Source organism: Strix uralensis, chromosome 18 (genome assembly GCF_047716275.1).
Source record: "Strix uralensis isolate ZFMK-TIS-50842 chromosome 18, bStrUra1, whole genome shotgun sequence".
Classification (NCBI taxonomy): Eukaryota; Metazoa; Chordata; class Aves; order Strigiformes; family Strigidae; genus Strix; species Strix uralensis.
This window is the reverse complement of record NC_133989.1, coordinates 11,297,258-11,312,469: the sequence shown is the minus strand read 5'-3', so window position 1 is coordinate 11,312,469 and position 15,212 is coordinate 11,297,258. Positions and strand designations below refer to the sequence as shown.

The window sequence follows — 15,212 nt, the reverse complement described above, 5'->3', positions numbered from 1 at the left end:
AAAGCAGCCTTTGTGACAGTACCATAAAAATACAAACGCATTTTACCAAACTGTTGCTGGCTTTAGAGATGAAAAAAAAAGCATTTTTCCTTTTCCCCATTGGCTTCTAGGGTCTTGCCCCACACTGTGGGACACAAAAGCCATTTTTGGCTGAGACTAGCCTCAGCACAGGCGCAGGCACAAGATGGCAACACATCTGCCTCAAGTGCTTGCAGTGATTTCTCCGTCCAAGATGCAGCTTTGCTGTAGCCGCTATGTTGCATCACCCCTCATTCTATAAACCTGTCAATGTCTACCCAAGTCCAGAGCAAACCCATTTGCTACAAGTTTTACAAGTCCTAAAGCCCATCTGTAGGAAGCCACTCAAAGAATTTTTTCTGTCCTTTTCTTATTACAGACTCAGAAGACTCATTTTAAAAAGATATTTCACAAGCCTGTTGCCTCCCAGGCTGACAGCATGTGTGCAAAGCGGACGCTAGTCTGAAAGCCACCGACTTCGGCAGCATCGATGACCCCGATGCGCCACTCCTGCAGAGGGAGGAGAGATGCTGAGATGAGGCATGCTGCAGTGAGGAACATTTTGTCCATATGATTGTATGTTCTGGCAACTACAGGACCCAAATCCTAACATTAAATCTGAATTAAATTACCATTCACTGAGCTGCTGAGAGGTATCTGTTCTACGGGAGGGTTTATGCCACAGACTGCAGGAAAACCCAAACAAAATCAGCTCCCAGTTAGCTCGAGCGCCAGCAGCACGCCAGTTGCTGCAAGTACAGTGCTCACATGCTGTTATTTGCTGGGTTTCTTGCCCTCCTGATGAGGGGCTGAGCTAGCCAAGCCCTGCAAAGCTGGCTTGGTGCCTTGGGGCTGCCCAGGGCATGGGGTGGTCCCCGTGACGGGACGCTTCCCGGGGGTGGCTGGGAGGTGTTCTGCACTGCGGGCTGCTGAACTCCCACATGTGGAGCAGCTCACGAACACAACACTAATCTAGCTAAAAAGCTAGATTCACATTTTCAAACTCAGAAGCTAATACCGGAAAGATGTCTATTTTCTGTATTCCTTCCAGGAAATGGTCTAGTTGCACAGGTTGCAGAACTTCCCAGTCTTGGCACTGAATATTGATGTTACAACAGTATTAAACATTTACTCTCCTTTCACACACACAAACATATGCCTGTGTGTGTGCACAGGGGAATCGGGTGGAGGCACAGTCCTTTTAATGTCACTGAGAGAAGTAAGCCTGAATCTTTCTAAGCATGACCTGGGATGAGTGCCATACTATTGCTATGTAATTTGGCTGGATAGTTCTGAGCCATCTCAATTCTCCAGCCATCATCACTTTGCCTGGTTATCATTCATACATTTCTATATGCTAGTTTGCTTGGAAGAAAGAGGTTGGAAATTTACAGCCAGAGTGGATGAGTCTATATTTTTGGAATTGGAGCTAAATTACCCACCAGTTGAAGCATTATTGTGTTTTACAATAATTGCTGATTAAAATTCAAATGCACTAAATTCCACCTGTCATTCCCAGCATCGCCTCCGCTTGTGACAATGCCAACGCCATGAGCGGGTATGAATGAAAGGACTGAAGGAAGTAGTTTGTTTGCACGATTCCATGCTTTCATTCTGCTACAACCTGCTAACCCCCCTCTCCCAAACCCTCAAGATATTTTCCATAAAATGTCTGCTCTACAGGATGCTTTGTAGACTGAAGATGCTGTGGTTCAGGTTTTCAAAAGCAGACTCTTCATTTGCACACCCATGCAGGACAGACACCCACCTGCCCGACCTGCAGCCCTCCATTATTTGTGGCTAGTCAACCTGCTGCTTTAATACACAGATGCTTCTGACTATTGATCGAGTTTCCAGGTGGGCTTTTCTCTTATGAAGTTTTTTAGAGGAGCTCCTACTTAATGTCTCACTTTTGCTCCTGGCCATAGGTTGTGCCCCAAGTCCATTTCTCTAGCTCTCTTGAACTTGCCTGTGGCTGCAAAACTTCTTTTGACTGGTTAAACCCCCCAGTCCTTTCCTTCTCCTCTTGTGCCTTCTCCAGTTCAGCATTTTTGGCCTCCTTCTTGCTTTTGCTCTTCCATTCTCTTTCCCAGGTCTCTCAAGCTTTTCCTCACTGTGCCTAGCACTTCCCAGCCTAGAGAGCTGGGGAATACCACAGTCCCTGGGGAGGTGGTATGTTTATGATAAATCCAGGAAATGGATAAGCAAGTACCTGTTCTTAACAGCATTTTCTACATTCAGGTGTTTCCTCTTCCCTTTTTATTGTGGCTGAATATTGCAACAGACAACATGTGTCTGCAAATCACCACTACCCTGCACTTCATCAGTCTGGGTCCACATTTTAGTCATCAGAGAAGAATCAGCCTGATTAAACATCCATTTACCCATTCTGGCTATCTGAACCAAAAAACCCCAACCAAAACCCCAACATTTGGGAAGGCACAGTGGAGCAGAAGATGGTCTGCTGAGTTATACCCCATGGCAGTGCCCAACCCATTCCCAAACTCCTGTTTCCAGGGGTTGGAATCCACTGAATGGGCTGCACCTGTCCAGATTTAGCAGACAACAGCAGTAAAAACAGAGCATGGCATGTGCTGTGTGACCTCGAGTTCTCTTAACCCTCGGGAAAAAGCTGGCTAGACAAATGTGAGAAGAAGCAAGGCTAGCAAGGGACCCAAGGCTGACAGCTCAGCATCTCATTACTCATCCTCTCAGCCCTGTCTCACTTGTGGTTTAGCACCTTTGTGGGCTTGTTTTTGATAGCTAAAGAGGGAGAGAGATGTGACTCTAAAACAACAGGATTATTAGGAGAGAAGGGTGGAAGAACAGCAAGACTGAAAACAAATCTGCTTCTAGATGGGGTCTCAGGTTTAAATAAGTGCAGTATATTTTGAACTACACTAGGCACACAGCGTAGCGTCCTGGCTAGCTCTTTAGGTCAGTACTTGCCATGCCAGAGCAGGGCATACATGTGGATGGGCTACGAACAAACCAGAGAACTCCTGGCTTGCCTGGATCCCAGCCAGCAAAGGATGCTGTAAAAGCCTGCCTGGCTTACAACGCTATCTTGCTAAGGTTAGAATATTGCTTGTATTAGTGAAAAGCAGAAGCTAGTCTTGAGATTAAGGTGGGAAATCTGCATTCATCTCCTGGCTCCAACAGAGACTTTCTTTATGTGGTCTTGGGCAAGCCAAGTAGAACTCCCATGTTTCGTACCCTGAACTTGTATAAGAAAAATGATACTGCTTTCTGTTCTTCGTCTTGACTACTTAGACAGTGAGCACCTGGGGAAGAGAAAGGTTTTCACTCTGTGTTTATACTGTGCCTGGTTCTTAAGGGCATCAGTCTGCAACATTCCCTCAACACAAATAACAAGAAATAAGTTAAAATACATATTGTTACACAAGTGTACAACAACTAAGCCCAGTGAGACTGCGGTACTTGGTGTAGCTGGGCACATGAGTCAGTGTCTCTCAGCATCATTCCATATTGATCCAATGCCCCAAGACCAGAGGTGGCCACGCCAGGCCATTCTGCGGCATCTGTTCACTGGTTATGTGTACCCATGCTCAGCACCTCCTGCCCTCCAGCCTGCCCAGAAAGACCAAGAGGAACTCAAATCAGGTCAGGGAATCAATTAGAGCCCTGGAGAGCAGGGATGATCAGGTTTGCATTTGCTTTGAGAAGCTGGAGGACATTGCGTACTACCAACTATGAACTGCCTGGCCCCAGCATCAGCTTTACCCTGGGGAAGGAAGGGGTAGTATGAGACAGGGAGGAGCTCAACTCTCCTTACCCTTAGGGATGCTGTATTTACTCTCACTAGCAGGGTTTGTTTTCCTGCTGCATTTGAGCTCGCAGCATGTGGACTCTTTTTTGAGCAAGCAGTGGGCAGACAGGGCAAAGACAGTAACATACACAAACCAGGGAGTTTGGTTTTATTTCCAAACAGGCATACACAGAACCGTAGGGGAGTATGAGAGGGAGAGGGCAGCATGTCCTCTCACTGCAGTACCTAAAAACTAACCAGACACCTAAGACTCAAGGCAAAAATTTAAGCTACGTGACTAGTGGGAAGAGAAAGAGCCAGCAGGAAAAATCTATCAAAGCTTTCCATGGTTCAATCAGTCAGAGCCTGCTTCACTGGGGAAACAATCAATTAACCACTTCCACTAGAGCAGCCGCAGACGTGCTATTCTGGAGGTAGTAAATCTTCGAGTTTATTTGTTCTCGGTTGCAATCTCAGCTTTATTTGCAACATCACAACAATCTTCCTCCTTGCTTATCCTCACTTCTCTAAGTTTCTCCCAAGGATCTTTCTGTCCATGATGATCAGTGAAGAAGAACACTTATGTGCTAACAGTTTCCAGCCTCACTGCAAATCCTTATTTCCCTTAAACAGGCAGCCAAAACAAACCGTTTCCTCCAGGAATCTGGAGGGCATTACACCTTTAACCGTCCATCTGATTTCCAGCTGTCAATGCATTTTGTCTCACTTTAAGGCAAATGGTTTTGGTTTAGGATGTTCTTACCTAACCAGTAATCAAAAAGCCCTGCAGTACATGAATTAGGCAGGTCCCTGCCCCAAAGAGCAAAATGTAGCAGGCAGATGAGAGGCAGATGACACCAAAGCTAAGGGATGATGCTGAGAGCGCTCAGCCCAAGCCCCTCTGTAGCAGAAGGGTGCAGGAAAGGACTCTAGCATGGCCGGTCCCATAAGTACAGTAAAGAGGGAGGTGTGAGACAGCTTGGAAAAAAATGCATTAAAGGAGCATTGAGAAGATGTGACCAAGTGGTGCTGAGAAGCTGTGCAGACGCAAGGGGTTTGAACTGCACCTGCAGAGGGAGAGGAAGCCAGCAGATGGATGGAGCGTGGAGAAAGGTGATGTGGGTGACAGTGATGGTCTTTCTCAGCACCTCAAAGGTAGATCTCAAAGCACTTAAAGTAGAAGGATCTTCAGTCCTGGTGCACTGGTGAAGAAAGCAAAGGACTGGGAAGACCGTTGTGGATAGAGATCAGCTATCCAAACCACAGGCCTGTGTTGTCTATTAGGCACTGGTACCTCTGCCATCATTACGCTTTCAAGATGTAGTGAAACAAGAGACATTTAGATGACCACAGCATAAAGTTGAGATTAAATTTCTATTCCCCATGTAAATTTTTCGTTTCATGCTTTAAATGAATAGAAAGCACCTCTCAGCACTTCTAGGTAGCTCCTCTGCCTGGAAACCTGGAAGCAGATTTTGATTCACAGATGCCTCTTGCTCCTCCGATCAAACGTGCTGCGAGGACAGGAGCTATCTTAACAGCTTTAATGCACTTGGATTTGTCCCTGTAGCTGCTGCTAATGCCTTGATCGGTGCTACTGAAATCTCTTCTTAAACATATGGTAATACATTCCTCACTGATGACCTTGCCTTTCGAAACTTAGACCTGGAGTCGTCATTGTCTCTAATAAGTTCATTCTATTCCTTGTGCTTTACTGCCTGTCCAGCCTAGCTTTGATGAAGGAATTCATGTAACTTGCTAAGTCCAGAGCAAGTTTTAATTAGTTTTTGAATTAGAAACTGTATTTTCTATTGGGAAGCCCTGCAAACTGATCCTGGTATCTGATATTCAAATGATGTCGGCCATTCTGGATGCATCACCAGTAATGAAGACTCTGGATGTCAGGGCTGGGAGTGCACTAATAGGCCTTAATTGCCCCGATGAGTCTCTTCTGGGGCTCACATTGACCCTCTCTGCCAGGAGCTCCATTTAACCTCCAACTCCAGGAATCTTCAGTTCTTACCTGGGCCATGTTGTGGGTGAGCCTGTTTCATGTCTGTTCCTCAACTGTTCTTTGGCTTTCCTTGGTTGACTTTGGAGCTGCTGTGTTGATAGGACCCATTGCCATCACTGCCCTGCTCCACCTCCTGTGGCACGGGACTGGGTCTGATCAGAGGGGTTGTTCCTGCCCTGTGCTGGGGCTGCTCCGGGCTCCCCTTTCCTGCGAGCAGCCCTGCTCCTGCTTCTTCCTGACAGTGGCAGCCACAAGCACACTACAGCTCTGGGAGGATTTTCAGTAGATGGAAGACTCTTAATGGATTGATTTATTAACTGTTTGAGAGAAGAGTACAGGTAATACTATGGGCTATAATTCTTATCTTGTTTACTGTGCATGGAAATAAAAACAAAAGCAGTATTTGTAAGTATGAGGTCTCTAGCTCTATTATAACTCTGAAGCTCAAGTGGGGCTGAGCCAAGTGCTGACCCCAGGACGCCCAGCCTAGTCATCTTCTGGTTGTCTGCAACTGGGCTCCAGCACTGGAGGAGGAAAACACTTTTTCCCTTCAGGCAGCATTTGGTGCACTGTAGTTTTAGCCACACTTTTCCTTATGGAGATGTTGGGCTCTAATCTGCTTTTTTGGAATAGCACAAACAGGCCTGTTGCTTCCTGTGTTCAGTGGGATGGCATTTGGTTATCATGACGGGTGGACAGAGCAAGTGCACGAGGAACATCTTTGTGCTCTGAGGGGACAGCATCCTTGCTGGGGAGATCAAGCTGCTGTCAGAAAACATGCTCTGTCTCATCCCATCATAGGCTTTGTTGCACTGAATAAATGATGATATGCTGGGTTTCCTTTCCCAAAGTGGAATGAGTGATACTGGGATGTCTGTCATAGACAGCACCTGTGGACAGCTGGTACTTTTGAGCCAGTAATTGTCCGTAGGGCTTGTCAGAAAAGAATACAAGATCCTTTGGGAAGGATCAAAAATTTCCTCTCTACACAGAGTACTGAAGTTCCCACCAGCACCTACCCAATGCTGTGCTGCAGAACTGGTTTAAATGCAGAGCCAGAACAGTCTTCCAATTTAATTTAACCCTCCAATCACCCACCAAGAAAAACCTCTTGTTTTAGATGCTTTCTATCTGGGAGCTGGTATACTTCAAACAGTGGCTTTTGTTTTTTGGGGGTTTTTTTTGGTGCCTGAAGAGTTACCTGGGGAAAGACGACTGTTCTTCTGGTGGGTGCTGCTGACAACGACCCCTGGGATGGGGGTGGAGGAAAGGGGAGAAAGTTTAATGCATGGAATTAAATGTTATCGGGGCCTGGCTGGGAACAGCCTTCTCTGGGGAGACAGAGGGTCCTCTGAGCGGGGCAATGGCTCCAGGAGGGGCAGGGATGGATCTCCCCGCGGCTGCCGAGGGCCCCCTCACCCCCTGTCCGCCTCAGGGAAGCGGCTGCCCCCCCAGGATGGCCGTTTGTGCGCGGGGGAGCCCGACGGCTCCTTAAATTACACCAGTGTCGTTTATCTCCCCCCCCCCGCCTTTTGGAAGAAACCTCCTGAAAGTCTCAAGCTTATTTTGGGGGGCACGCACGGGGCCGGGGAGGCGGGGGTGTGAGGAGCCGCCGGGTCCGGGGCAGGGCGGGTGTGAGGAGCCGCCGGGTCCGGGGCAGGGCGGGGGAAGGCCCGTCCCGCTTCCGTGCCCCCGCCACGAAGATGGCCGCGGGGGCGAGGACCCCCCGGCCGCCCCTCCGTCCTCTCCCGCCGCCAGGCCCCGCCGCGGCCCGTCCCGCCCCTCCGGGCGCCGATTGGCGGCGGCGCTGGCGGCCGTGAGGCGGGGCGGCGGGGCGGGGCGGCGCCCACAGCGCCGGGCGGCAGCAGGTGGCTCCGCTCCGCTCCGCGCCGCGCTCCCGCCTCGCCTCGCCCCGCCGCCTCGCCGCGGCCCCCGCCGCAGCCAAGACGCCGCGGGCCGTGCTCCGAGTGAAGAATGGGGCGGCGAAGCTGGCCAAGCCGCCGGCGGCGGCGGGAGAGGCCCCCGGCGGCGCCCCCGGACCCGGGCTCTTCATGGAGCGGTCGCAGAGCCGCCTCAGCCTCTCCGCCTCCTTCGAGGCCCTGGCCATCTACTTCCCCTGCATGAACAGCTTCGACGAGGAGGACGCGGGTACGGGGGGGCTGCAGCCAGCCGGGGGGGCTCGGTCACGAGTGGGGCTGGGGCCCGTGGGGTGGGGAGGGCGCCCAAGGGACGGGGGGGGTGTCGGGGGGGCCGGGGGCAGGGCGGGGGGCCGGTTTCCAGCGTGTGTGTGTGTGTGTCCACCCACGGGTGCCGTGGGAGCAGGGGGGCGGCGTGGCGGGGGTGGGTGTGGGGTGTGGGGGGTCCCTCTCCGCTGCCCAGCGGGGGGAGTGGGTGCGGCTGCGCGCCAAGGGCTGGGTGCTGAGGGGTTTGTGCAGGGGAGCGTGTGCCTGCGGAGCTTAGAGGAGAGATTTATCCATGAGGGTGAGTCGCGGTCCCTCTTGTCATCGACAGCAAACCCAGGGTGCTGCAAATGGAGCGGCTCGTGCTCCGAGTCCTCCGCTTGTGCCGAGCTGCGTGAAGTGGCGAAGGGCAGCGCTCGGGGGGAAGGCGTCCATTCTGCTGGACGCTGTGTCCAGTCTGCCGCCGATTTACACACGAGGAACTCTCGGCCCGATTGTTCTGAGGGGTGGTTAGCACAATACACCATGCTGCTTTCAGAGAGGGGAATAAAAGGGATTCCGTTTTAGTGAGAGCAAAGTAGATCGCAAAACACGTACAAAAACCTTCCAGAATGGATGCAGCGATTTTTGCCTGCTTCATAAAGACCTTTGTGGCCTCAAAGAGTTGGCGGTGGTCATTAAATAAGACCAAGCTTCAAAAAGAGGGCCATTGGTAAGGAAAAGTAGGAAAGAATTGGATTGAACGGGAGAGGAAGGACGCTGGGTGCTGGAGAAGGTGCTGGGAGTAGAGGGCAGCACAGCAGCTGCGTGGGTAGAGCGGACATGCGAGGGAGTGGATGGAGAGCGGTGTATAACCACTTTGCCTCTTCTCAGCGGCTCACTTATAAATGAGGGATGTTTTTCACAGTCCACACTATACCAGAGAATGAACCTGTAAGTAAATCTTCCGAGCAACAAATAATGAAAGTTGATAACTAAGGCGTATTTTAACACTGGCTGTCATGGTTGCATCCCTCAAAATGCCGGCATGCTCCTTTGTCTAGCGGCTCATCCCAAGATGTGCAGATGCCAGCAGGAATACATGGATGGGCAAATCAGCCTGCTAGCTGCTACACCTGTAACATTGTTTTTAAAGGAATTGACGTAAGAATAAATTCATCATCTGTGTGATTAACCCAGGATTGTCATCAGCATCATGCAGGGGTGTCAGGCAGAAGATTGCATCTTCCAACAGATGTATTTTTAAAAATTTTGTTCTCAAAATTATGCTGATGATTTATTTGCACTTCATATTTGATTTGAATGCTGGGGAGAGTACAAGGCAATAACAGGAGCTTTGGGAAGTCTCGGTGCTGTTGCTTCAGAAATGACTGATAGTGAGACATATATGAGAACCTGACACAATGCCTTGAACAGTGTTTCATTCCCTGGTGTCCGACCCCTCTTGCTCTGAGCACGGTGACAGTTTAAGTGAATGCTTCCTCTTCCAGTGCTTAGAAAAATGGTTTTGCACTAGATTGTATTTATTCACACTTACTGGATGCTCATGCATGAATGTTAATAGGCTGCTCTTAATACAGCACAAGTACTTGTCTCTGAATTAAACAAATCTACAATTAAGACCTCATTCTCCAGCAGCTTATTAGTGGATCTTGCCTGTCTGAGTTAGTCTCGTTAGTAAAGCTGCTTGGGGTAATACTCGGTACAGTGGGGACATTGCAGTATTGCTCCTGTGTTTTGTGCTTGTGAGTCTGTATTCAGACACATATGAGCAAACAGCAAGAAAGAACGTGTTCTGCTTTCTATTTTTTGCATTAAAACTACAGGCGTATAATTTTCTCAAGAAAATAAATGTCATGAAAGAGAAATGATAAAAGAAATGCCAAAATTGTGCCAGACAAGATTCTGTATTAATCATACCCATGCGTGCTTCTGAAATTGAGAGAGATTCTGACCAGTTTTGGTTGCAGTGTGATTTCTGTCAAAAAAATAGATCATGATAGCTCATTCAGGGAGACGAATACTGCACTTGGCAAGATGTTCTCCACAGGAGATGGCAGAAAAAAAAAATTGATCCCACGAGCATTGACAAAGTAAACAATCCTATTTCAAACAGACACATCATCCATTTTGTCTGAAGCGAAGAACCACATCTTTAAGAGAATAGTCATCCTATGGAAAAAGGAGAGAAGCAGATAAATTGCCAAGTTTAAAGGAAACTTGATGTTTTCCTCTGAAAAGGGGAAACAGCCTAATGAGAGCTCAAATCTACAAACAAGAAAAATTCTTGAGGTGTTTTAAGTTACTAGGGGTGGGTCATATTAAAGGAGTGTACAAGGAGATTGCAGGAGTGCCTACGCTGAGAGCATGGCGATGTGGAAACATAGCTAGTCACATGTGGCCAATTGTGAGAATACCTCTGGGTTCTAGCATCTCCCTCTTTTAGTCTTGAAAAATGGCTCTGCTTTTGAAAAATGCTTTTACTTATAGAATATATCCTTTTCTGTCATGGCCCTTTTGTTGTTCTTTGCTGTCCACCTTCTGTACATTAGGTGAGAAGGCTCTTCTCATCTTCCACAGCTCTTCTGCCTGCCACACCACCCGTGTGTCTGGACTGAGTTCTCAGCAATGAAGTGGATGCAGATAATACCCACTTATCTCTTAGTGCTCAGAAGCAGGCAGCCAGTGTAGGCAGGGTAGCGACAGGACTTGGATGCAAGATACTGGTTCACTTCTGAATGCTTCCAGAGCATGAGGGTGATTGAGTTTCAGATGTGACCTGTGGCAAAGAAGGCCATGTGCCTGTCTCTCCAAAGAGGTGGACGTGGACTTGCACTCCTGTGTGGTCACACCCTTTTTCATTCCTCAGCTGCAAAGAGGATGCGCTGAGCTCTGTTCACCAGTAAGCTGCAGTGGGGCTTTGAAATAAAAGAAATTACTGTCTACGCTCAATAGCGTAAGGACTGTAGGTTAATAACTCTTTTGATCTCAGCACGGTAATGTTGCTGTCCTTCCCACTGCCTGAGTGCCACTATCTTCACTCCACTGAGGTCCCCAGTAATGGCAGTGAAGTTGAGGATTTTTAAACTGCGGTTATTATCATCATAATTGTCGGTTTAATTTATGCAAATATCTATCCTGAGCTCTGATAATTTTTCAGTTATGGAGTAGTAGACTAAAAAGAGGTAAAAGTCAATCATGCACTCTTTGTGGGCACATTTCTAGAAATGTGAGCCTTAAATCGGTGCCTATTTCTAACAGTGTGAACACAAATCTTGGCTTTCCTGAGGATCTGCCATACGCTTGGTCTCGGCTGGAATCAGCTGTTCAGTGTGCTGGTATTCGTGTGGCAACATGTTGGAAGGGACCAAACTGCCAAGGACCGAGCTGCCAAGTGGCAAGTGCGTGTAGGTTAATAATAGGGTGTTGAGGATCCATGATGAGTGTGGGGACCTGTCTTGTAGGCAGCTTGTGAGTCCTGGGTGCAGTTTGCAATTAAAACTGCAGATCGTGGAATGGGGTGTATGCAATCCACCTTTGACTGACAGCGACCTTAGCACAGCCCTGCCCAGTCCAGGATGAGGGATGTCCTTAAGGTTAAAGGAGATGTGCTTGCTGGCATGGAGGAGAACCAGCTTGCTCCATGTGCAGAGCATGAATTGTGGAAAGCTGGCTAACGCAGAACAGAAGGTGAGGTTTTGGTAGAGAACAGCAGCAACTGGCTTGGAGCTGTACTCCAGCATAAAACATGTAAAACCCAGCGAGCTTTGGGCAGGAAAGAGGAGGTGGTTTTAGTAGCAGGGACAGTCAGTGTAGACCTGCTGGGAGTCAGGAAGCCAAGAGGCAGTCCTCAGCTCTGAAGAGGTAAGAGCTTCCAGATGAGCACCCTGTGTACCACAGAGGACAAGGACTACACCTAGAGAAACAACAGTAGGAAAGTGCCAAAAATCACCAGAGGGTTTCCTTAAGCCCCTGTGCCTAAACTGCAGGATCCAGGAGCACTTCTTGGGCCTGGGTGTGTGCTCCAGCTCTGCTGTGGCTTAAGTGGGTGAACTGCAGTAATGCACCAGCTCCTTTCCCTTTTGTTGTACGTCCTGGTTTCCTCAGGAGGGACACGCACTGGCAGAAGGCATCTGAGGCAGGGACACAGTTTAGATGGTTGGGAGACTATAGCCATGGGTCATATTGCAAATGCAGCTACCCTGAAGTCCAGATACAACTTGAGCATCTGCACAAGGGGAAACTTGTGTTTGTTACAAGGATCTTGTAAAGTGTGAAGAGCAGAGAGGCTTTGGTCAGGAAACCGGGGAAGGTACAGAATAGCTGCAAGGGTCATGTAAGGGTCCCAACGGGTCAGGACCCCGGCACAAGGACTGTCCAGCTTGGCAAACCTCTGCCCTGGCTACGAGATGGCAGAATCAAATTGTGTCGACTCAGCCAGCTGGAACCAAGTGTCTGGCAGAGAGAAAATGGTTTCCAAAGTCAAAATGTCTCCTAGATACTGACGGTAAGCCTTCCTCGTGTCAGCTGCTTGTTCAGAAAAGAGTTGAGTTAGAGATAAAATTCAGCCTAGGCTGCTGCATTTACACGCTATCAAGTACTGGCAGATGTACTGTGTTACGATCAATTGCTTTGAAGAGAAGCTATGTGAAATATTAATTTATTGGATTGATAAAAACATTTAAAATGTTGGGGTGGAAGAACATGCTGTGGATGTGTAGTTTAGTTTAGAATACTCTTTTGTCCAGGTTTTATCTATCGAACTTCTCTATAATTTTAAACATTGAACTTCTCTAATTTTAAACATTAAAGCATCACAAAGTTATTTTATAGAGCCCCTATGTGTGTTTTCATGTTGCCATGGATATTTCTCAATTGCAGCACCGTATTGGATTGGGGTACATATGATTTTTAAATAAAATGATGGTTCAAGTCTTTTAACTAGTCCATTTGTATATTTTTTAAATGCATATGTATCAAGCATGTTAAGTCCTTTTGGTCTTTAGTTTGTTTTTGCTTCATCCAGAGTTACCTTTGAAGTTTTGTAAGCCTCTCACCAGTTTTGTTAGGTAGGTAACCGTGTTCACATGGCAAACATATAGGGGACAAGGGAAATTATTTGCACATCTGGAATGTTAACTCTTTTCTTACTAATCTTTTCCAAGTGAAATAATAATTCATCTCTGTAACACTGCAAAGTCGCAGACCAGGGCTCATCTGGCAACGTATACCCTAGGGATGCTGTGGGACACATCTGAATCAGTCTTGGAATATACAGGTACATAGAGAGTTTGCCTGCAGCCTGATCCCTGCTGTGCACCTAGCCAGCTCTCTTGGCTGGTGCAGGAGGCAGCAAAGCCATGGCTTTTCCCCCTTCTTGCACAGTAAGGGCTGTATCCTTGGGCGCAGGTTATCGTAGTGGTTGTAAGAAATGCCTCTCTCCCTGCTGGGCACGTTCTGACTCTAGGTAAGCAGATGTTTGTTTCAAAGATGGATTAAAATGAAATAAAAAAATAGAACAATTTTTAGAAGGGCTGCTGTCAAATCAGTCTTTCCTCAGGGGAAAAGCTATGAAATGGATTAGTAGCCTAGAAGAAGTTGCTGCAGATAATACCTGCAGAGGTTGGTGATCTCACACCCGGTTATGAGTTAATCCAGATCACAGATGCAACGACTGACTCTTACACAGCAGATGTGCCTAGCTGGTGCAGAGCTGAACAAGCTGTGCTGTTCCTTACATCCCCTGTGCACTAAAGACAGCTTTCTGCTCTCTGGATCTGTTGCCCACATGTATGATCTGTAGACTGCAATTACAGAGGATGGGTTTTGTCTTCTGTGGCCATGTGAGAGCAGGTGCCCTGTGAGTGAGTCAGCACTGGGAACAAGAGATTTGAAACCTTGTCCTCATTTGTGTTGCTCTTGGTGTTGCAGCCACACGTGAGAGCCGTAGTCCTCGGCCAAGTTCACTCTGTGCCTGTAGAAATGCAAAGCAAAATGGCAGTCTCCATCCCAAAGAGCTTACCGAGCAAAACCCAACAGATGGGTACGGTTAGACAGATGGGAGAGCGCAGGGGAAGGGTGACGTGGTGTCGGTCAGCTCTCAGTGTGGCGGGCAGCCTTCCTGGGGCACCAGCTGCCGCCCGCTCCTGTCTCCCATGGGACGCCCTGGCAGAGTCCAGCCCACCCCAGCCTGGAGCATCCACCCGTGCCTCATGCTGGTGCTGGCTGTAGGCAGAGGAATTGCTTTAAATGGTGCAGGATGGGGGAAAAGAGAGGTAGTGGCCAGCCCTGGGATCTCAAGCAGTGTGCCACAATGTGCTGCGCAGACGTTTCCTTGGTGGTCATCTGGGTGTGGGTTGTGGGCCTCTTCGTGGTGGCACTGGGCACGTTTCTAGAAATGTGAGCCTTAAATCAGTGCCTATTTCTAACAGTGTGAACACAAATCTTGGCTTTCCTGAGGATCTGCCATACGCTTGGTCTCGGCTGGAATCAGCTGTTCAATGTGCTGGTATTCGTGTGGCAACATGTTGGAAGGGACCAAACTGCCAAGGACCGAGCTGCCAAGTGGCAAGTGCGTGTAGGTTAATAATAGGGTGTTGAGGATCCATGATGAGTGGAGCACTGGGCTGTCCCCTTAGCGCTGCTGACTGCAGCACACCCTTGCAGTCATGGGAAGGCACAATATTGTCTCCTTCCCTCGAAGGTGACTGTGTCTGGCCTGACGTACGTTACAGCTGTTCACAGGATGTTCCAGCCATGTGTGCAGGAGTTGTAGAGGGCTGGTTATATGTGACCCCTGCCAGCCCCAGGGAAGGATATCTCCTCTTATTTTGCTGTCAATTGACTTAAAATAGAAGACTGTCCCTGGAAAGCTTTCTATCTAGGAGAGACTGTTTCCTTACTGCTTCTATTTCATGTGAAGTTAATTCTAATGCAACATTTATTAATTCAAAAGCACTCAGTTCTCCAGGCTAAAAAAATTATCTTTACTCTGTCACATTCCTACATCAGGACAAGTTGTGAAATGCTGTAACTACTTTGCCTCAACATTTCTGTTTGACAGAATGTATGTATCTGCTTTGTGTAGGGAAGAATTAAGTTTGATTGGAGTAGTTGTTTTGAGGAATAATTTATCTGTGCAATTATTTTCTGAAGCACTATCCGCTCATATTTGAGTACCCTCAGTTAGATTAGAAATGTGAACATTTTAATTTAGGAAGCGGTCTGCAAA

The 15,212-nt window shown here is 48.2% G+C and overlaps 1 protein-coding gene across 1 annotated transcript in view; it reads left to right on the top strand.

Annotated features, from left to right (window-relative positions):
* Positions 1–7,652: 7,652 nt before the first annotated feature.
* RIMS4 (regulating synaptic membrane exocytosis 4) overlaps positions 7,653–15,212 on the top strand; it is a 60,128-nt gene continuing 52,568 nt past the window's right edge. Inside the window, exon 1 of the mRNA XM_074888102.1 lies at positions 7,653–7,949. Within this exon, the coding sequence (XP_074744203.1) occupies positions 7,853–7,949 (97 nt within the window). The 5' untranslated portion in view covers positions 7,653–7,852. The remainder of the gene's footprint in view (positions 7,950–15,212) is intronic.